Source organism: Polistes fuscatus, unplaced genomic scaffold, assembly GCF_010416935.1.
Source record: "Polistes fuscatus isolate 324 unplaced genomic scaffold, CU_Pfus_HIC Scaffold15, whole genome shotgun sequence".
NCBI classification, from domain to species: Eukaryota; Metazoa; Arthropoda; class Insecta; order Hymenoptera; family Vespidae; genus Polistes; species Polistes fuscatus.
In genome coordinates this window covers 2,613,353-2,638,570 of record NW_025113053.1, presented here as the reverse complement: position 1 = coordinate 2,638,570, position 25,218 = coordinate 2,613,353, and the positions used below count along the sequence as shown (strand labels likewise).

At 27.4% G+C, this 25,218-nt stretch overlaps 1 protein-coding gene across 10 annotated transcripts in view; it reads left to right on the top strand.

Moving 5' to 3' along the window:
• The window catches only part of LOC122514429 (flocculation protein FLO11-like), a 131,539-nt gene that overhangs the window by 59,996 nt on the left and 46,325 nt on the right, over nt 1-25,218 (top strand). For 9 of the 10 annotated variants that reach the window (XM_043631247.1, XM_043631251.1, XM_043631246.1 and 6 more), the window contains 4 exons: nt 13,576-13,766; nt 16,268-16,618; nt 20,417-20,799; nt 22,468-22,790. In XM_043631247.1, coding sequence (XP_043487182.1) covers nt 13,635-13,766; nt 16,268-16,618; nt 20,417-20,799; nt 22,468-22,790 — 1,189 coding nt within the window. In that variant the 5' untranslated portion in view covers nt 13,576-13,634. The remainder of the gene's footprint in view (nt 1-13,575; nt 13,767-16,267; nt 16,619-20,416; nt 20,800-22,467; nt 22,791-25,218) is intronic. The other variant, XM_043631255.1, reaches the window with a different exon arrangement.

Sequence of the window (25,218 nt, the reverse complement as noted above, 5' to 3'; positions counted from 1 at the left end):
TATGTACTTTTGACGAGTGATATACATATATATATAGATACTTGGATATGTCAAGGTGAAATTGTATAATTCAGGTAAATCATGGAAACTTTCAATTTTATATTATTTTTTATATGTTTTATATAACTAAAATATCATTATTTTTAATGAAACGTGCCTAGTTTTTGTTGTTGTTTCTTGTATGAAATATGGATTACATCTTTATTGAAATGAATTTGTCATTATTAATAATTGGTAAGATGTTTAAGTATAATAGAATTATTTCATATGTTTTAATACATTCATTGTTTTTTATACAGTATTATAATGTTGCGTGAAATTTATTCTATCTAACGTAAATCTTTAAATATTAGTATTTCGCAAAATATTTATAACAAGATGTAATCTTAACTTTATGCAATAATAGGGAAAAATAACAAAAATATGTTTCACTTAAACCATGATGTAGTATATCATAACTTTTCTCAATTATGTTAATAGTATGTTCATTTTCTCTAAAACATAATTTATTATCTTAAATGTTATTTTAGTTAAGGTTTTACTAAGTTTAATATTTTACATGATATAAGAGAGGAAGCAGATTATTCAAAATACTTTGTATATGAAGGATGATAAAAAAAGGGTCCAAAACTTAAAGGGCTTATATTATTATAACTATAAAGGCTTATATAGAATTCACTAATTTCCTATCAGCATAGGTTCTAATTTTAATCCTTGTTAGTACTATAATAAGCTCTTTAACTTTCTGATCCTTTTTTTATTATTCTAATCTTATCCTAATCTTGTCAGTTACTTTAGTCTCCAATCTTTCACTGCATATTTTTCTTTTTTAACTTTTCTAATCAATCTATAATCTTCCTATCATTGTTTCCATTTACTATTTCTCTTAAATAAATATCACTTTTAAGTTCTTCACAATTCTCTATGTTAAAATTTAAAAAATTCTTTTTCGTAAAAAGAACAAAAAAATATTGTTGATTACATTGTAGAAATATGAGAAATTTGCCAGTAATGATTTGAAGTGTTAGATTACTTTATTTTTTACTTTTTTAGTAAAATTACTTTTTTAGTAAAAAAAAAAGAATGGAACGAACATATTAGCAGAATGGACAACAGAAGAATCGTCAGAATTGCACGGGATAAGTCACCGATTGACCGCAGAAGTACGCCCACAAAAAAGATGGTGCGACAATTTAACAGTGCAATAGGCAGAAAAACGTCGTTACGAAACAGGCAACTTGCCTAAACTAAAGAATGAAGAAGAAGAAGAAGATTACTTTATTCCATCTTCTCATTTTAAAATGCATTGATAATTATATTAGATAAAAAAAAAAAAAGAGAGAAAACTTTATGAATAGTATCATATGACTCCATAATTCGATCAAATGCATTATTAGGGGGTAGAAAGTCTACTCGTAGATTTACGCTTTACTTCGCATCTTGAAACACGTTCTGCATATAATAACGAACAATAGAGTAAGAGGTTAAAGGTTAACTTTGCAAGCCGCAACAATGGATATCCTGGACAAAGACTAGGGAAAGAGAAGGAGAGAGAGAAAGAGAGAGAGAAAGACAGACAGAGAGAAAGAGAGAAAGAGGAAAAGGGAATGAAGGATAGACACAACTATTAACAGCTCTGCCAACTCCAGATTAATTACTAACTAGCCAATTAAGAACTCTTCGTGTTACGTTGTGAGAAATCGTAATGACTAAGCAACAACCATTTAGTTATCGTAGATGACAACTTGTAAGCTTTGCTCCTCATCAATTTTTCTTTATCCTCGTTAACATAACTCGATATTACGTTAGTTAATTCTTCTTTGTTTTAATTACCTTCACGAAAGTATCACACGATGCAATGTAGGTGCATAAGTTTTATGCATGTAGTTAAAGTTAAACGTTAAAGTATTTATTTTAACACTTTTTTCTTTTACAATTGGATAATTGATTTTTAAAGTAATGATATTAAACATTTTAGTTATTATTTATGAAGATATTTATGTATGTAAAATGTTTAAATAGAGAATTTTTAAATGAATTTTTATTTTGAAGTTATATCTGCTGCAATAGAAGAACTTTCCATTTAATTTGTCGTTTACTTTAATAAAACATATTCATTTCTTCATACCTATTCAAAATTTTCGAATATTATTATTAGTGCAAAAAAGATGATTTAACTTGAAAAATGTTAACATATTACATTTCTATGATTAATTATATATTTCTGGTTATCTTTCTTTCTTTCTGTTTCTATCTCTCTCTCTTTATATGAAATTTAACGAACGAATGTTAATTATCGAAAAAATATAGTTATTTTCTGGCGCATGTCAACACATCGAAAATATATTTTATTAATTGATACGCGTTCATTACATGGGGATGATCTTGTTAGTAATTAGTCCAACTAGATTTATCCATATATGTGCGTTTATACACATATATACACATTTATGTAAATTTGATATGTGCAGGATGTATTAAACATGTAGGGTCACTCTATGTACAGCAAAACTAAATTAAAAAAGTTCGTATAATCGTGTATTTTGTTTGACCTTCTTTTCGAGTTTCGAGCTATTTATTTTATGCATGTGTGTGTGCGTGAATATGAATATTCTCTAGGAACTATACAACATTTTAAAAAAAAAGAAATTTTTAATTGAAATGCATAGATTTCGTATACAATGTAAATTATTATTATATTCGAAAAATTTACAAAATTTCGTCACTTGTGTTTAGTCTCGTTAAATATTACAAATTATTACAAAATTAATATATATTTTATTTGATTTATATAGTAATCATTGAATATTTCTTATCAGTAATAAGATGCTTATAATAATTACACCATTACTTTCAGAACTTCAATCTAACACACACACACACATGCATATTTTTATTCTTGCAAATTTGAATAGCGAACATTATAACAATTTCACGAACCACTGTATTTATACTTGTATTAATTATTTACGTTTAATTTCAACCAGGAAAGTAATCGTGATTATAGGTTGTTGCATTATTGTCGATGGGTAATATTCTATCGTTTTGTTAAGAATATTTGATTAGATAATTTGAAGAAAATATAATCGAAGTGGATACTTAATCATCGGAAAATAACAATTCAAACTTAAATCTCATATATTTCTTTATATATTTGATTTTCTATCTAATTAATATTCATATACGTCTTTCTTGTACATATTTCCTCTCTCCCTTCCCTACCCCTTTTTTCAAACTCATATTTTTAACTTTATCGTAGCAGTCTTTATTACTGTAACGGAAGCTAAGTAACTCCATTATACAATCTTTATTATAGTACCAGTAGTAGTGTAAATTTCGTAGAGAAACAATAAACTACGTTGGCTTATACACGCCTCGAGAAGTTTCTCTTGCAGCATGAACCAAGAGGATGAGGAAGAAGAGGACAAGGAAGAGGAGAAGAACTTCGAAGAACGTGTTTTTAAGCAAAACCAGCGAATTAAGCTAATTTTCGAGAATTTCGTATCGATTTTGCTTGTAATGAAGTTATTAAACGATTAGGGGTAGTCAGAATTTTCAACAAAATCTGACAAATATTCATTTTTTGTTTTTCATGCCTCTGACTACAACGCCTAATCCTTTAAACTTTAAAAATCCTCTTCTTTTCAAATTATTTGCTACAGCATCTTTTAACATAACCATTGGTTGAATTTTTGATATTTGTGTCATGCAATTACTCGTTCAATCATTTATTTACCTATAGTTATAAAAATAGGAAAAATGAAAGAGAAAAATATAGAAAAGGTAGAGAGATTTTACGATGTAATTAGTTATTAAATATGCTAGTGAAAGAGGAAAATAGAGGTTTGGAGAAAAAAGCAACAGGACACTCCTCATTTTGAAGTCTCTTTTATCAGGAATTCGAAGTTAGGAAAAAGAGACAGGGAAAGATGAAAATAGTAAAAGAGAATAAAATAAAACAGAAGAGAGAGAAGAGGAGGAGGGGAGGGAGGGAGGGAAAGATAAATATATATATATATATACACATATTTGCATATACAAAAATCTTTGAAAACCATTGCACAGTCCGAGCACGATTTTAACATTGCGAGAAGTTAAGAAGAATGTTACAGTGGGACGAGCACCAGGAGTCTCATAGAAACATAGAAAGGAAATAAATTACAATTGCCTGGAGGTTGCCTCGAGGATAACAAGTTTCTTCTTCTATACCAGAAATAATACTCGTAAAATATTCATATATATATATTTGAGTAATATAAAAGAAAAAAAGTAAAAAATTCGTAAGAAAGAAAGTATTCTTTTCGAAGAATTTTACAAACCAAAATACAAAAACGGAAAGAAAGAGAGTTAAAGTATCAGAGTAATCTTTTTCTTTGTCGCAATTGTATTTCATTTTTTATTTTACACTTTGTCAACGTTGATCGAAAAGAAAAAAAAACAACAGTTACAGTAGGTGTAACAAATTGACTGATCGACTGACTACAGGTTGCTTTTATTTATGAGATCAAGCGTCGGAAATAAAAGATGAAATGGGTCAATTGTTTCATCGAGCATTCGATGTGTAGCCAATAGCCAAGAGAAAACAATGACATAACTGTACACGCGTACTTGTCAAATAACGACTAATAATACTCATCGACGCTAACGAAGCTCTCCAGGTTCATTAATTATATTCGCATCGTGTTTCCACATTGATGATTTCTCTCGAAAGACAATGTACGAATTGTCGAGGTGAACCACATTACACCAAATGTTATCGAAACGGAGAAGAATGTTCTATACTTATCTACGATCGATTTACGAATCCGTGATTATCGAAGTCATCGAAATTTCTTGCATGTAAATTGTTACGGTTTTTTATCTCATGATATAAAATAATCTCTCAATTGAATTTTTATACATTTTTTTGACTAATTGTAAGACTATTTTTTTATACGTATACATATATTATTTAAGTATTTACGTATTTGTTTAAACGTTCATTGAAAAATATTATATTTTGATAATTAATCAAAGTAGCGAGATTTAAAAGAAAAAGATAATTTTTACATAGTGAAAATTGACTTTTCGTAATGACAATTATTTCTCCGTAAGGATTACCATGTGAATTTGGAACGTTTCACGAAAGAACTCGCACAATATTCGTGAAAAGAAGATTCGTGAAATCCCACAGGGTTGTGGGTCGTTGGTCGCCCATTAATCCGAGGGTAAGACTTGTCCCATGGACTTTTATCCCTGGATTTTCAAGAGAGGGCAGGAAACTACAAAGACAATTTGTTTCTGAAGGGTTCAATCCGTTATAGTAAGGTAGTAGAATACGATGGAAATAAAAAAGAACGGAAAAGAGATTAAAAAAAAAAGAAAAGAAAAGAAAAGTAAAGAAAAGTAAAGAAAAAAGAATGAAAATCACTTTTGAAAGGGTACAACGACGAAGGAAAAAAAGGTCCCGCGTAAATCTAGTTTTCGATACTTCATTGAATTCGATTTTGATACTACTGCTTGAAGATTTAAATGCATCGAGAATTCACGCTGAATCGAATTTAAATGAAATCCTAGCGATTATTACCACCCGAATGAGAGAACGGGAAAAGGTATAGGTAGAAAAATGGATGACTGTGATAGGGCGATAATTTCATTCTCAAATTTACTTTCCCTCCCAAGGAAATTCGCATGACTTTCTCGTAAACGATTCCCACTCTCATTATTTTCACGAACAGCAGCAGCACCTACTCGAAAAATGCATCTCATTTCTAAGGATTTTCTTATCCGTTCGATTTTATTTCCAAACGATTTTTCGTACGAAAGCACAAACGTTATAGAAATGATATTTAAATTGTTACTTTTTTTGTCGAGATTTTTAAAAATCAATGATAAAATTGTATTTAATTGTTGGATTAATCGTTGCAATTGATGATGATGATGATTCTGTAATTAGTTACGTACAATTCTTGGTACATTGAATACTTTGTGTGCATTCAAATATTCGGGTTAATCAAACACAACTGATTTCGTTGATTCTCTCGCATCTCAAAATATTCTATCTGTGTACAATGCAACGTATTCAATGCCTTTCACTTCTCTCATCAATTTGCAAAAAGGTGAACAATATTGCGATACGGATAAAATAGATTTTTTTTTTTATCGTCGAAAATTTATGTCTGTTTTTTTCTTCTTTTTGTTTTTTTTAGGAAATATTTGGATACACGCGAGTCACTCATTTATATTAAATTTTTAAAAATTTCATTGAAAATGTATAAAAAAAAAAAAATAAAAAAAAACCAATCGAAACGAGTTATTACTCGAAATCATTCCCGTACAAAATATATTTACACGATACCATTATATTAAAGTTTTTTATATGCATCACTTAGTATAGAGAAATAAATTTCAATATTCATTTTTATAACATAATATAGCATATTGTTCATTTCTTGCGAATTGGCAGACCAATATTGGTTTACATTCGCTGATATGCTTTTCATTCTCGCCAATTATTGTTCTACCCTATTGAAACATTTTTAAATCAAATTTAAGTTAGCTTTATTATTGCTTTCGTTTCGGAAATCTGAAAAAAAAAAGAAATAATACTTTTTAAAAAGCCGATAAAATTAATTTCATTATTATTCGTACCGACATTAGATCGTTATTAATTGTGAATGAATAAAAATGAAAAATATATAAATATAATAATATTCATACTTATTTTCATGACTGAAACATTTTACCGAAACATCGATCATAGATAACACCGATTATAATTTATTTTCACACAAGAAGCTGATAACAATCGACACGAATGGCACGTTATTTCAACGTAAATCATATTATTACTAGACACGACAAATAAATTCATCTGAAAAAGCCAAAAAGAAAAGGAAAAAAGGAATTCTTTTTTACGTTTACAAAGAATTAAAATAAATCTATTAACGAAAGTTACAATTAGATAAACCATAGTCACGATAAACATTTAGTATGTCGTCTCAATCGTTGCGACAGTTAAAACCGAGAACATAGGGAAAGCATAACTAGTTTAGATAGGCAACAACGTCACTGGCAAGACAACAGAAGTCCCTATAACTAATTGGAATTAGTTGCTCGGCAGCACAAAATCCATTTTGACTTAATAGTCTTGGTCTTTACGCGCCTAACTTTCGCGATAACTTCTCACCCACGAGAGAATGACAATGTAAAAGAGAGAGAGAGAGAAAGAGAGATGAAAATAAGAAATAAAAATCAAATCAAAATCAAATAAAAATAAGAATAATTTTTGAAATAGTTTTCTTTGAATTATAATTAATTAGATCGTGTTTATTAGATTTTATTTTCTCGTATATTCGTATACATGGTGATCAAACTTATACTATTTAATAAAATAAAATTAATAAAATAAAAATAAAATAAAAATAAGAATAAGAATAATTTTTGAAATAGTTTTCTTTGAATTATAATTAGTTAGATCGCGTTTATTTGATTTTATTTTCTCGTATATTCGTATACATGGTGATCAAACTTATACTATTTAATAAAATAAAATTAATAAAATAAAAATAAAATAAAAATAAAAATAAGAATAATTTTTGAAATAGTTTTCTTTGAATTATAATTAATTAGATCGTGTTTATTTGATTTTATTCTCGTATATTCGTATATATGGTGATCAAACTTATACTATTTAATAAATAAAATTAATAAAATATAAATAAAATAAATATAAAAATAAGAATAATTTTTGAAATAGTTTTCTTTGAATTATAATTAGTTAGATCGCGTTTATTAGATTTTATTTTGTAGTATATTCTCAGTATACATGGTGATCAAACTTATACTATTTATTATTGAAGCTCAACTAGATGAAAAAAGTTCATGTAAACTTACGTCCACCCTGTATATACATATATAGTGGTTAAATTAGTTCCGAAAATAACTTTTTCTAACTTTTATACATCGATTCTGAAACCAAAAAAGCTATGAATACTGAAATAATGTTATAACTGTTCTATCCATTGAAGTTATTGATTGTGATTCTGGTGTTTCAAGATTGATGTTGTTATATCAGTGTCTCATACTGGTTTTATTAATTATTATTTTTCCGTTCTCTGTATCGATTACCATTAGGATTTAGGATACACTACTTTTTTACTCTGATATTAATATTAAAATAATAATCAAATAAATGAATATAGAAAACAAAATTACGAGAATCGAACTATAACCGATACAGAATTGAAAAATAGTTAGAAAACTAATATGGAAACCATAAAATATCGATGAAATACTAAGAAACCGATATAAACGTGAATCATTATTTCCAGAAAAGTTATAACAACTTTTTAACTGTTTTCAAATCCGAAACCAATATTGTATTATAACTTTTTTTTTTAAAACTATTACTTATACGTAAATTAATAAAACAAGTATACTTAATTACTGGAAATTTTTTTCTCTCTTAAGTAATAAATGATACTTCTAACTTTTTATATTTTTATTTTCTTTTTTCTTTTCTCTCTCTCTCTCTCTCTCTTAAGGATCGTAATACTCTTTCATTTCTTATAAATACCTTAAATCTTTCATAAAGTTAAGAGCATTAAATCGGATTAGTAAAAGATCAGCAGGAACGTGGACGAGTTTCGAAATTATGAACAACCGTTTGGCTTACTGCTTTCTTATTCACATAGTCTTGCAGAAATAGTTCCGCGAAAGAATTTACTTTACATAATTCATTAAAATATTATTTAACATGAGGAAAGAAACTTGGCAAAAAGATTCACAAAAGTACATTTTAAACGTGGCAATGCTAATTCGCGAGAAAATATTTGGATGTTCTTGAAATAAAAAATAAAAAGAAAAAAGATAAAATAGTTACCGATTCGTTCATGGAAGAAAGAAAAAGAATTGAAAAGAAAGTGAGCGAGTTTATTTGCCACAAGGATTTATATAAACGTAACCAAACATTTCCAAACGTATTTTCAAAAAGGTATTAAAAGAAAATGTAGTATTAAAAAGAACGTTTGCAATATTTGTCGAGTAAATCGAACGAAATTAGATAAAGGAAATTCGACAAATCGTGCATTGATTTTTAAAAATGTTTTTACAAATTTTCTTTAAAATTTGTATTTTATTTTTTATTTTTATTTTTCTATGACTGTTATCTCTTATAAATCGTGAAAATTATTGGTTCAATTATTCGAATAGATACAAGTGTGTGAACAATATTTTGTTAGACGTGTAAAAATATCAATAAAATGATTATAGTAAAATAAATCAATGAAACATAAATCAAATAGCCAAAGCTTTTAAATGGATCTTAGGCAAAGCCAATTTTGATCGTACTAATCGTAAAGCGTAGACTACATCTACTGACGAAATTACATTCTAATTAGGTGGAAAACTATATTACGCGCTCGGCTACCTAACGTACGCTTTATAACTATGTATGCATCACGCGTTATTACCGATTTGAAGGTGTGCGAGTATGGACATGCGTGCGTAATTCAAACGCATTCGTAGCATTAATATAAATCTCCTATTAATAACCGCATCTATTATAGTTTCGCGATAGATTAGAATACATAATAGGATGACACATGATTTTCATTAAAATCATATGATATCTGATGAATAAAAAAAAACACATCAAGATAAAAATCATTAAAAACGAATTTTTTTCTCGTATTTTTTTTTTAAATAATAAAAATAACGAAGCTCTTTAAAACAAACATTTTCTTTCTTATAATAACGCTGAATATATATTTTTTTCTTTCTTCATATTACTATAATACGGAATCAATGTTATTACTGTAAATATAAAAAATAATAATTAATACAAATATTATTTTTTTTTAAATAATAAAAATAACGAAGCTCTTTAAAACAAACATTTTTTTTCTTATAATAACGCTGAATATATATTTTTTTCTTTCTTCATATTACTATAATACGGAATCAATGTTATTACTGTAAATATAAAAAATAATAATTAATACAAAATATTATTTTTTTTTAAATAATAAAAATAACGAAGCTCTTTAAAACAAACATTTTTTTTCTTATAATAGCGCTGAATATATATTTTTTTCTTTCTTCATATTACTATAATACGGAATCAATGTTATTACTGTAAATATAAAAAATAATAATTAATACAAAATATTATTTTTTTTAAAATAATAAAAATAACGAAGCTCTTTAAAACAAACATTTTTTTTCTTATAATAGCGCTGAATATATATTTTTTTCTTTCTTCATATTACTATAATACGGAATCAATGTTATTACTGTAAATATAAAAATAATAATTAATACAATGTATTTTTTTTTAAATAATAAAATAACGAAGTTCTTTAAAAAAAACACTTTGTTTTTTATAATAGCGCTATATATTTTTTTCTTTCTTCATATTACTATAATACGGCATCAATGTTATTACTGTAAATATAAAAAATAATAATTAATACAAAATATTGTTTTTTTTAAAAAATAAAAATAACGAAACTCTTTAAAACAAACATTTTTTTTTCTTATAATAGCGCTGAATATATATTTTTTCTTTCTTCATATTACTATAATACGGAATCAATGTTATTACTGTAAATATAAAAAAATAATAATTAATACAAAATATTCGTTTTTTTTAAATAATAAAATAATAAAAATAACGAAGCTCTTTAAAACAAACATTTTTATTCTTATAATAACGCTGAATATATATTTTTTTCTTTCTTCATATTACTATAATACGGAATCAATGTTATTACTGTAAATATAAAAAAATAATAATTAATACAAAATATTCGTTTTTTAATATTCTTTTACATTATAAAAATACAAAGTAATAAATATATTTATTAGATAATAATATTACTATAAAATAGATAAGAATAATTAATATGTATAGAGTCATAGTATTTTTATACTACTTTACTATATCATTCATTCGTTTTTTAGATTTTTTAACGATAAATAAAACATTATTATATTCCACTTTGGAAATATCGAAATTCTCGTGATAGAACATAACGACATTAGAAGAATGATCAAACGAAATACGTATCCATCTATCTAATCCTTTTACACTGTCATATTACGTTCTGATTTCGAATTCTGTTTTTAATCGTAAAACGTACTCGTATCAATCAACGGATAAGAGTCAGCTAGCTAGTTTCTCTACGCGTTCAATTTTCACGATTAAAAGCACTCGTCGAATATATTGTCTAGAAACAATTTAAATATATTTTTATAGGTGAATTTCTAAATCATATATAAGATTATAATGAATTAACTGTACACATTTTTTTACGTTTTTACATTCGAACGTTCGTGTTACATGAAAAAACAAAAATTAAAAATTGTGCAAAATTATTCATAAAATCCCGAATTGCACGAGAAAAAAACATTGTAATCCAAAATTATTAATTATATTGTGATTTTCTGTTTCTTTTTTTTTATTTTTCAACGTAACATTCTCTACACGGCAATTGAAAATCCAAGTGTGAGATTAGATCGATAAGAAGAAATATCAACTTCGAACACATTTTCTATTCCATCCTATCATCTAAGGTCAATATTTGTCAGATAATATTCCGAAAGCTCAATCCTTTTTCTCCACTTCCAATAAATCTCTTATCCCTTTTTTTATTTTTTTTTATTTTCTTATTTGGCTTCGCATCGTTTCGAGATATGTTCGCGGGGGAGGGTGAGGGGGGAGGGGATGGGGGGGATAAAAAAGCTGCGAACTTTAGAATGTAAGTTTTTCTTCGTGTGAGACGAAAAGTCATGACCAAAAAACTATTATTATTATTATTATTATTAACGAAGAGTATTGGATAGTCATTAAGCAAATGCACTTTTATCTTTTTCGATAGATGCCTTGAAAAGTTTTCTTCTTTCTCTTTATTTTTCTCGACATCGTTCTTCTTCTTCTTCTTCTTCTTCTTTAGATCGTTCCTAGAATACATTTTTCAATCTTTTCGTGGCAACAGTAAACGTACTTGAGAACGTCGGGGGTCATCCATTGAACGCAATGTAACATGTTTCTAGGAAACTAAAACTAGAGTGTGTATTCTCATTTCGGGAAAAGTTTACATTCGGTAGAAGAAGAGAACGGAACGGAACGGAACGGAACAATAACAATAAGAAAATATGCGAGCGGTTTAGCGAAGGAAAAAGAAGTAAAGAAGGAGATGAAAAACATAGATGAGTGAAAAAAAAAACAAGAAAAAAAAGTAATAGAAAAAAATGGCATCGTTCGAATTAGCGACGACCTAGGACAATTTTTTGATTGCTTTCTCCAAATAGAGGAAGGAAGGAAGGAAGGAAGACAGTTTGTTACTTTTTTTCATCGAATACTTTTGAACAAAAGGGAAAGAATGATGAATAGGGGGATGAAAGTGGGTGGGTGAGTAGTAGTAGTAATAGAAAAAAATAAAAAGAAGGCGGGTTCAATGGCGGAAGGGTGGAGGGGGGAAGGTGGGGGAAGGTGGGGGAGGTGGGTGGGTGGTGGTGGTGTGAGAAATACATTTCGTTGATGACCCGGGCTATCACTCGCAATACATTTTATGTGTGTCCTCTCATAATGTATTCATATCGTGCTTTTTGACAGGTATTAATTACGCATGACCTAGATTGTTTATTTACTTAACCGATAATGACTAATATTACGTAATGGCACGGATGAATCTAATCGATCACGATTGGTTCTTTCTCTCACTATCTTTTTCTCTCTCTCTTTCTCTCACTCTCTTTCTTTCTTTCTCTCTGTTTCTCTCTCTCTGGTTCTTTCTCTTTAAATTATTCCGCACATGTTTCATCCCCCCCCCCGGGAGATTAAATGCAGGAAGAGAAACAAATTTTGATCGTCCGAAGGAGAATTATTTTGTATTTTTTGATACGATGTTTGGCAAGGAACTGCAACTTTCGTAATTTTTTTCCGAATTTTAACGAATTTGTGCAATACTTCCAGAAACTTGTTGATTGTTTTTTTTTCTTTTTTCTTTTTCATTTATTTCGTTCTTTTTTTATTGAGAAAATTCTATTACGTTTTTCTATCCATTTTTTCGTCTACTTCGAAAAATCATCGTTCGTATTTTTTGATTTATTTTTCCCGTGAGAAAACAAATCATTAATGGTACACATTTGTTTGTTTTAATATATATCCAAAAACTAATATCATACGAATTAATAATTATTATTGTTTATATAATTAAAAACGTATTTTAACTCTATTCATTTTGTAATAATTCTTAGAAAATAAAAGAAATGTTTACTTCATCATAGTAGTAATCAAATGTGCGTAATGTAAAATATTCATATATATATTATAACAATGCATTTATATATATAACTGCATAATTTTTATTTATTAAACGAATATTTATCGCCCATACGAAACACGTATCGTGATTTATGTTAAATTCATTCCGCAATTAACGAAATTCATTGTTACATTTTACAGCACTTTAAGCTCATAATTTTCATTTGAACTAATAATAATTGTTTACCATTATTACCCCATTGAACGATAAATAAATGAATAATAATAATAATTTCGAACCAACGAAACCCGTCCCGTTTCCGTAGATCGTAAAACCTCGAATGACAATAATCATTCGTAACGAGAGGACCGGCTAGTCTCGAAGATGGCGAATTTATCGGGACGCCTCATAAAAAAAAAGGGAAGAAATGGAAGGAAGAAATCGTGTTTCTTGCTAATAGCGGTACCCAATCACGTGCATAGTTCTATCCAGCTCGCGAGACATTTAATCGAAAAGGTAATCGCATTCCGGGTTCCTCGTAAACGGTTATCTCGATAGCATCGAGAACAGAGGAAGATTCATTTTCTCTCTCTTTCTCTCTCTCTTTCTCTTTCTCTTTCTCTTTCACTCTATTTCTTTCTTTATCTCTCTCTCTCTCTCTCTTTTTGTCTCTTTCTCTCTCTCTTTCACTCTCTATGCTTTCTTCGTATTTTCCTTTTTATTTTTTTATTTCTTTTTTTTCAATTGTAAATAATTTGATTTTGATCTTCTTCATGCGAGCCTCGATATAATCAATGCACCAGATAAGAAAAAAGAATATTTTCCACGTGATTGATTTATTCTTCTTTATTCTATTATAATCATTTTCAAAATTATATTCGACCTTTTAAATACGCACGATAGATAATTTCAAACTCGGGATTAAATTGAGTTGAATAAGTCAATGATAAATATTTGTATTTTCTTATTTTAATAGAACGGGTTTTTCTATTATACTGTTGGATAATTGGGAATATAAAAATGATGATTCTGATCACTTTGTTTATACTTTTATAATATTTTTAGGATAATCTTGAATTTTTTAATGTTTCGATTAGATTTTGTCTACATTTGACAATTAGTACTTATTACTAGAAAAATAATATTAATATATTTATACGCAATATTAAATACAATATAAATCCTGATTAATTGCGCAACCTTGTTTAAAAAATAAAAAACGATACTTAAAAATTGTCGAATGAACCAAATAAAAAAAAAAAAATAGCCAATTATGAATATAACAATTATATATTATAAATATATTTGCTATATTATTTGGTTAGAAATATGTTACATATATTTTTTTATTTTATTTATGACGATTTATTTTGTAGGAAAAGAAATTCGCAAAAATCAGTGCAGTTAGCAAACTATAAATCAATCTATTTTCGAACAAGTTAATAAATCTTATGTTCTCTTATTTCACATATTTGTAATATGGAATTTTCGTATCACTCAACTTGGATCATCGATAAAAAAGAAAATTCATAACCGACAATATCTATTATAAAAGAACATCGCATTGTTTTAATATCCCTTTCGCGATAAGATTACTCATTAAAAGGATCGGTCGTTTGTAGTAATGGTGACCATAAAAGCAAAGGTAACCCTTCCTCAAGGATAAAAATTGAACTAGAAATCCTTTAGGACTAAAAAAGGAGTGAAAACAGTTTCGAAAAATAACTGGTTCAAACAGTTATACGAGCCACTCGTTAGGAAAATCGATTAACTCCTCGATAAAAGAAAAAAGTAAATAAAACTTTATTAAATTAAGAAAAATAAAAAAAAAAATAAAAACCATTATCGTATAATTTGTATTAGTTTATTGGCAATAAACACTTTTATCATTTAACATTGTTTCAAAATCTATTCGAATTGGAGATAATTGTTTTTGCCTGTGATTGGCACGTGCACGCGTATCGATTCTAACTGAAATAATAAAAAAAGTATACTGTGAAAAAAATGTTACAAATGTTGTAGACGTAACAATTCTAATTCGTATCAGTTTCGGTTTGATTTCTTCGAAACCGATGTTGTATAAATTTCATATTGGTTTTATAACTGTTAAAGTTTTTTTTCTTTTTTTGTTTTCAAACGAAACAAATACAATAGCGTAAAGTTATAATGGAACTAGTATGCCATCAACGTTCTAAAAAAATTGAAACCAAACTCAATATGGAAAAAGACCGTAGAGTATTCGCATCAAACAATAACTGTTTTGCAACAATTATTTTTCAGTTTTGTATTAAACTTGAAACCGTAACCGATATAAAACCAAAAAAACAATAGTTATAAAATTAATATTGAAACCTATAATAATATGTATATAACAATTAAATAGGATAAGTTTAGGTATTACTGCAATTGAAAATCAACGACAGTTTTAAAAAGCATATTTTGAATAATTCATTAAAAATGTCAACTCTAATTTTTTAACGATCAATATTTAACATTATTTTAATAAAAACAAAAAAAGAAATAAGGTCTTAAAACTAATAAAAGTACACTTCAATAAAATAAAAGTCAATTTAATAAATAACATCGTAAGTACGTTTATTAATGCAGAATTTTCAAGTATTTCGTATGGAAAAATAAATAAATTGAAAATAAAGTAAATGAATAGTATCGATAATCATTAAAAAGTTGTTTACTATCTCAGGTATCGATTAGTTATCCAAATTTTATTCTATCGATAAATAATTACATTTAGCGAAGTTATTCGATATTAAATTGAAATCGCAGTAATATTAAAAACTTATTCTATATAATATTTACAACATTTTACATTAATCAACAATAATATTTCAAAAAATCGAACCCCCGATATCATAACTGTTTTCAACTCCTGAGAAAGAGTAATAGAAAGAGATAGAAATAGGAAGAAAGAAAGAGAGAGAGAGAAAGAAAGAAAAAGAAAAAGAGAGGGAAAGAGATAAGTATTAAAAAAAAAAATATAAAAATCGATCGGTCCGCAGGGATGTTTGGAGAATCGTGGCTCCCCTGGGAGGGCCGGAGGAGGAGCAGGAGGAGAAGGAGGAGGAGGAGGAAGCAGCAGCTCACGGGGTACCGGGTGTGATTCAGGAGAGTCGCAGTCGCAGCCATCGCGTGGTGGTGGTGGACGTCATGGGGGTTCAGAAGGTTCTTCCTCAAAGGACGGTGATTTACTTTCGCATGCGGCTTCCGCTTTACGTAGGCTCCACTTCAAATCCGCCGGTGGAAGTCGTAGCTGTCGTACGGTACCAAAGGTCGTGGTCATGGGTTCCAGTACAGCCTCTGAAACCACGATCAACACTAGTACTGATAGCGCCAACACTATGGTCACTATGGTGAGATAATGTTTTATTTTTCTTTTTCTTTAATTCGAATTTTATTCTTAATTAATCGTTAAGTGGTACGATCATTTTTTTTCATCGGAAATAATGATTTGTTTTAAATTATAATGATATAATAATAATTATTATTATAATATAATATAATATAATAATTATAATATAATATAATAATTATAATATAATATATATATGTGGGATGCGAGCACCTCCAAGCCAAACTTAAATAGGCATTCGTGAGAAGATTGGACGGTGGGCCCTGGATAGCTCAATTGGTTAAAAAGCAGTCCAGTCGCCCGGAAACCGGAAGATCCGGGTTCGAATCCCGGTGCAGTCAGTCCAATGGCCCAATTTTTTCACGAATCCTACATATATAATATAATATATATATAATATAATATAAATATAATAATTATTATTATTATCATTATTATTTAGTTATTTTCATTAATATTCTATATTTAATTTATTAATTATTTTATTTGGATTACAATATTATTCGACGAATAATTAATTAATAATATTCATTATTTATTTAGAATATAATGTTGAGAGATTTTATTTGAATTGATTAATTGGAGTAAATTGATATCATTGAGCTCTTAAGGAATCGCAAAAATGTCCATTAAACATAACAGGACAATAACTCTAAACGTTTTATACCTACTTTTCTGTGTTTTATTGAATTCCTTACTTCGTACTTTATAAAGTCTCTCCTTCTGAGAGTTTAAATTAACTCCAGAAGAAGATTCACTTCTCAATATTGTGAGAATATATATATAATAATTATTAGTTATATAAAATCTATATTCATGGTTATATAAACTCATTGGAAATGAGTTTCTAATTTAGTGGAATTTGTATAATACAATTAAAGAGTTTTATTAGAAAATCATTAATGGTCAAATTTAGCAAAGACATAATCCCTTTTGGCAGGTGCAACCAGTTAAATTGCAATCGGACCAATCAAGAACTTTCCGGTAATTGTACTCCTACGAATTCAATTCCCATTTTCCATTTTGAATTTCAATTCTCCAATCTTATTCTCAAAAACATTATTCGTAATTTTTTTATATATGTCACACGAAGAATTGTTTAAAAAGAAATCGTTGCAACAATTAAATTATCTTTTTTATTCGATTTTTTGATAAGTTTGCAGAGAAATAAACGCGAACCAGTCAAAAGGAGAGTAAAAATACGATAATATTCTTTTGTAAAATGATTTAGTAATAGAAATAATAGTCGTAGATTAAATACGAGCACTCAAAGATCTTATCTTCGAATTTCTCCTTTAGAAATTTGAAGGAAAATGTGTCGTAAAGGAGTAGTTTCTACGTGTGTTTCAAGTAATATATTCAATGTTATGTAAAACTTTATTATTATTATGATCGTTTAACTATTCGATCGATCTATCTAAGAAACTTATTCCAAATGGTTGAAATTAATTTCTATGTTACATAGAAAATGATTTTCTAAGTTGACTGTGTCTAACCCACTAACTTAGTTTCCGTATTTCGAAAAGGGAGAAGATGGTTGAAGAGGAGATGAAGAGGAAGTGAAATAATGTGATGTAGAAATGTGGTCTACGATTAAAGGGGAAAGTTTCTGTAAGGTCATCAAATATGCGCTATTTTTTATCAACTTTTTCCATTGTTCGTTGCAACAAATCGATACGTTAGTAAAAAATAATCTTCTATATCATAATACGTTAGATTTATTTACGTATTTTTTTTTCACATTCATCATTAATTTACACGAATAGTATAAAGAACAAAAAATACATATTGTTTTCATACCATTTTTACTTTATTCATTTTAACAATAATAATGATGATAATATATTCGAAACAAGCATAAATTGCAGTTAACTAAATTATTATGGTTTCGATAATTGCGAAGTTTAAATTGCACAAATATTACTAAGATCATTTTACTTTAAGAATCCTGTAGAAAATTTGCATTCAATCGAGTTAAACTTCATTAAAACAATGAGATATATTTATAATTAGAAAAAATATACTTTGAAGAAACTTTTAACTACTTCAGAACACAGAAACACTATAAAAATTCAATAAAATACTTGGAATAATATGGATGCACATGATAATTCAAAGGACACACATATATATTAAAAAACACGAAAGAAAAATGTATTTAATTTTGAAAAACCCTTAAATTACTTTCTTTCTCAAACATTTACTTCCTTCGTCTTACTTTCCCCACCCCTTAAATTTACCCTACACAATTCTCGTGATGAAAAAAAGACAAAAAAAAAACAAAATAAATTCTTCCCGAAGAGATACGAGTATCGCCGCACGTAATTGAATTTTTTGTTGTTTTTTATTATTATTTCCCCGTACGGTCAAGGAGCATTTCATTCTCGTAGGATAGGAGAGAAAGAAAAAAAAAAAAAGGAAGCCAGTAGTATAAGAGAGTTACGATCATAATGAAAGGTGAGGTACCTATCTACTGCGTTAGTTGAAAGTACATAAGTGACTCGAGAGAACGTTAAAAACGTAACGAAGGTGACATTCATTGTTTGTAAAATAACGACTGTTCTTGCATCTCTTGCTAGAGTTTAAATGTACCAGCTTAAAGTTGTATGAATCAAAGCGTTGAAAGATTAAAGGGAGCCTTCTATGAAATTCAGTTTAAAACGAATGCCGCGCGAACTGTTTTAATATTCCATGGTTACATCAGAGAGTCGTGTTACGCCTGGGTTGAGAGGTGAAAAAAGAAAAGGGGGTGTGGGCGGGGGTTGGGGGTGGGAAAGGTGGGATGAAAAGAGAGAGAGAGAAGGTAAATTACCTCGTATTATTACGAGCAAGAAATTAATAATTTTCCGAAAGTAGCTGTTACCTCTACCATCATCTCGTCTGTTCATTGGTACGTGTGATAGCCAACCCACGAGCTTTGCTGACGAGAATGAAACTTTCTTTTTCATCTGTGTACGTCGAGAAAGCACGATCGAGTCTCTCGATTTGATTTAATTAAACTTCGAGGGTAGTAAATTTCTACGTCCTTAAACGATGAAGAACGAAGAAGAACCCATCGATCCTTAAAGATTTTGCTACGTGGTTATATACGGAAATTATACGCAAAGAGGAGGAGGAGGTACAGGATTGATTGACCATTTTAAAATATGGATAATAATAATTGGGGATATAAATATTCGAAGAACTTTTTCTTCTATCAAATTTGTGTCATTCGGGTTTCATTATTTTAACCGATGCGCATATTTTATTTTATATGAGATTATAAAATATATAGGTACAATATATATATTTACTGTGAATAATATTAAATATTTCGAAAAATATTATGTTTTATTATTAATTATTTATTAGTAAGGTCATAACAAATTATTATGCCGTATGATTTTTGTTCATCATATATATATATTTGTTTTATATTTTTATATAAATTTATATTTTTAATATAGTATATATAATTATATAATATATTATATAAAATTATAATATATTATAAATATATATATATAATTTTTATATAGTTTATATTTTTAAATAAAAACAAAAAAGAAGGTATATAATTCGTCTCGATTATTATCATTATAATAACGCGTTGCAGGAACTCGCAAATAAACGAGAATTAATTTTATAATTTATAAGACCTTTATAAATAACGTAATAATATAATAAATAATACGAAGAAAAAAAATGATCGAAACACAATTTGTAAAAAAAAAAAAAAGTGAGTCGAGTAAAAGATTTATTTATTTTTCTAATAATTTAATTTTTGTAATAAAATGTAATTAATGATCGTGTGTTGCAGGTGACAACGACGGACGGGGAACAACCGGACGACAGTTTCGATTTGATAGACGTACCACCGGAAATGTCGCCGCCACCTGTCGCGCCAACGTCGAAGGACACGCAAAGCAATTCATCTTGCACGCAACAAATCGTTCTTCCATCGGAAAAGCTCGATTCCAATCACGTAGAACATAATTCCAAAAGCACGGCCAACGTGCAATCCACTGCAAGCACTGCCCAACACCATGGTGGTACTACCATGTCGCCGACTACTGATACCGTCGACGACATGGGCGCACCCCCACCCACCCCTATGATTGGAGCTCATCAAGAGTCTAGGTTCACGTTCATTAGCGGTAGAACACCACCCCTTCCCGATTTAAGGGCTGCCGAATTTTTCAGGTAACCTTTCTTTAGCGTTCTTTTTATTCCATGTTTTTTACATGTTTCCAGTTATATTATTTTTATTATTATTTCTTTTTTTATTTTGTCCTTTGTAAACACGCGATGCTTTAATCAAGGTGTACATCATTTTCTCTTCGATTAATGAATAATATAAAATATAAATAAAAGTATTATTAAATAGAATTTCATTCGGTCGTATTAAAGTAATATCCAATCGAATAAATATTTATTTGAATTTAATGCTTATACGAATATCGAATAATCTATAGAAATATAGATATAATTTGTTCGATTGGTAAATTTTAATAAAATAATATGATATATATATTAAATTATATGGTTCTTTTTTTTTTCTTTTTCGTTAATAGACGCACGTTTAAATGAAAATAAATCATTTCTCGATGAAATCATATACATATACATATATATATTATATAACATCGTTATTTCCTATAATTATTAGTTTTAGTATATAATTAAATTTTTATAAAATGCGTTCCCTAGAAAGGATTAATTATTTCGAGTATATCCTAGAATTTCCAAGATTTAACTGAATCGTATAATTTAACACTGACACATATACATATATATATATATATGTGTTAAAAAGTCTGGGCAGATAACACATGTGTGTAATATATATTATATAATTTTACCAGATATTCAGATTGAGAATAAAACGGACGCCCAATTAGTCGGATTTTCGTGGCTCGTTACGCGAGGTTGCTTCGGTAGAAATAATATCAGCAATTTAACTGCGAGAGAACTACATTTACTGGTATAAAATTCTTCGATAGAAGCCAGCAGACAGAACGAGATGTAGATAAAAAGAGACCAGAAATAGAATGAGATTAACACGGGAGGAATAAGAAAGGATATATATATATATATATTTTACTTGAACTTTTGATCCCCCTTTTATCGGATCGTAATGGAATTTATTGGCTAGGAAATTTGAGTGAGAAAACGAGAGAATACTGACGTCAAAAAATAAAAAAGTATTCTTACGTTATTTAATATTTTAAATAAATTTCTATTATCGGGGAATGAAAGGTTATATATTTTTTTTTTTTTTTTAAATAGATATCGAAATAATTGTATGTTATATTATATGGTGAATTGGTAATTAACAAATTTATATATATATATATTATATACAGTATTTTTTACGGATGAAATATATTTATCAAATCAACGTTTTATCTAATTTAATCGAATTCTTTTTTTTATAAATATATATATGCATTGGGTCTTGTTTTAGAAAAATTCGTGTTTGAAAGTTGTGTAAAAAACATAATTTGTTTCAATTACCAATACCTACATTTAATCTAACATAAGATACTTAAATTTTTGTTTATTCATTCAAAAGTATATAATATATATATATAAACTTTTATATACTTATATAAATTAATATATATATTATATTTAATATATAATTAATATATATTAATTTATAATATATATTATAAATTAATACTTAATTATATTGTATACTTTTATTATATCGGATAATAAATTCATTGGATTGTAAAATAACATGCAAAAATAGTGTGTTTCGTTGAGATTATTATATTATATTATTATATGATTATATGAAAAAATACGTTATTATATTATCATAATTTATTTGAAGTAAACAAAATAATGAAAATATTGATTTAGTACTCCAGTGAGAGGCTCGGTGGATGCCGGACAACCCGATCCAAATCAAATAAGCTCGATGCTGGCATTGATGGCAACAAAAGAAAAACAAATTGACAAGGGTGCATTGGTCAATGTTAATTCTAATCACACGTCATTGACGAAGGTAACCCAATCCTGCGAAAAAAACTGCGTCGATACGAAATACAATGCTGAACAGAAGAAACCAAATATTAATGTTACGACGAATCCATTGGATATTTCATTGGTTGGTGGTCAAACATCTTGTAACGTACAGACTCCAACCGGTACAACAAACAGAGGTCGAGGAAGGCCAACGGCAGGTAAGAACACAAATTTTATTTTTCTCTTTTAAAAAAAACAACATTTATCTATAGATTTCTAATTTTTTAATTCATTGAAAATTTGATTCCAAGAGTATGGGATTTAACAGAGAGATTATTGTTTTACGATAATTAATTTTATATAATAAACGTTTTCACATATTTCTTCTTTTGTTTTTTTTTTTTTATATAAAATTTTTGTATATAAATAATTAAAAAAAAAAAACAATGTTGCAAAAGTTCAAGAATGAATGATGAAAATTACAGTGACAATTTGGAGGATAAAAAAAACGTGCTTATGATTCTTATCCACTTATTAAAAAGTAGATCTCGTTATATTTCGTTATTTTCTTTTTCATTAATCTTCATTTTTGTTTTAATTTAATTAATACATAAAATATAATATATAATTCTGTTAAAATGAAACATTGTGTGGTAAAGATCCATTAAAAATATGATTAATTTTAAAAAATTGTCAATATTTGAACAAATTCTTTCCAATAATTATACAAAAGATATCAAACGAATATAACTTATTGAATTTTAATCAAGATTAACAACTTTTTTTACTCACCGCGAAGCAACGATCAATTTCACGTTTATTAAAACGTACTACCACATATTTACAATTGATTTGAATTTTATAAAAAGTAATACCGTCTAAAGGATATGAGCGTAATTGGAAGTGCAAGGATAAAACAAAGAAATTCAAATGAACGTAAGATACGTTAGTTAGACAAGAGAGAGTAAGATAAAATTCCACGATCTAACGATAGGGATGTCTCGTTATCGCATTTTCATTTTAAAGTACTGCATTACTAAATAGAGTGGGTTATTTAAAGTTTCCTATGTTCAACTAGAAGCTCTATCGAGTTAGGGGGATAACGGATAATCGACATTCCCTTCTATAAAGCAAGCAAGCGATGTCTTGTTCTCGTTATAATCTGATACGGTCCATTTCGTTAGTCTAAGAGTTTATATACACTTATATACTATCCTTATATACGGTATGTTACTATATATTATAGTATAGTATAGTCATTTGCATATAATATATAATACATATTATTTATATATATATAGATATACTATAATATAGTATACTATGTGTAATATATATATATATATATATTTTATTATTTATATATATATTTTATTATTATGTATATATTATATTTTATTATTTATATATATATGTGTGTAATATATATATATATATACACATATAATATACACATACAATATAATATATATATATATATATATATAATATGTTTATACACACACTATATATAGTTCGTGTGTATACATATGTGTATATATGTGTATATATGTGTATATATGTTTGAAATACCTGTAAGATTTTTCCAAGCTTCTCTAACGCGATTAATTTTATCGTTTTTCACGTACCAACTTCTTTCTCCAAATTCTATATATTAATATCTTACACTTCGATATATATTTATTATACTTTTCAAACGTGTCTAAAGTGAAAAATAATGACGAATTATCACGCGTTTGTTTCGAGAAAGAAAGAAAAGGTAAAGAATTAAATTGCTTTCGTCTTAATCGATAAAGTTACAAAGTTTATTTCCTATATTTGTTTTTCTTTGAAGTAAACCAATCATTGTGCTTCCTTTTTCGCGTATTATTAATAACTTTGGTGAAATAACTAACAATAAGAGAGAGTAATTATTAGTACGCGTTATTATAGAGATTTTTTTTTTTTTTTTTATTTTATTTATATCGTGAGATTATTTCATTAACTCGATAGATCTTAGATTTGTATCAACGAATTTTGACAATGTCAACGATTCATTTCCAATTGAGCGCATATTTGAACTTTTTAATTAAAAGTATAAACGATTTCAATTAAAAGAATTGTTCTCCCTCTCTCTCTCTCTCTCTCTCTTGAAGAAAGTAAAATTCTTTTTATTAAATTATTAATTTTTATTTAATTCTTTTTTTAAATATTTTATATAATAATTTTTTTATTTAATTATTAATTATTATTTAATTATTAATTTTTATCAATTATTAATTTTATTTAAATATTAATTTAATTATTAATTTTAATTATTATTTAATTATTAATTTTTATTAATTATTAATTTTGTTTAAATATTAATTTAATTATTAATTTTAATTATTTATTTAATTATTAATTATTTTCCATTACGTTCGTTATTGATTAAGAAATGTTTTTAATTTTTCTCATAATTATATCATTTTGCATGATATTTATTGATATATATATATTAATTGTTATTATTTCTATTAGTATTATATATTAATTGATTATTATCTTGATTGGTTTGTTTCTCCGGTTCTGTTTCTTTAAGGCTTTTATAGAGACAAATTGAATACAAAGAGAAGAAGCCTTGTTAAACATTGTAAATGGACTATGCAATGAGAATGATTCAAATGG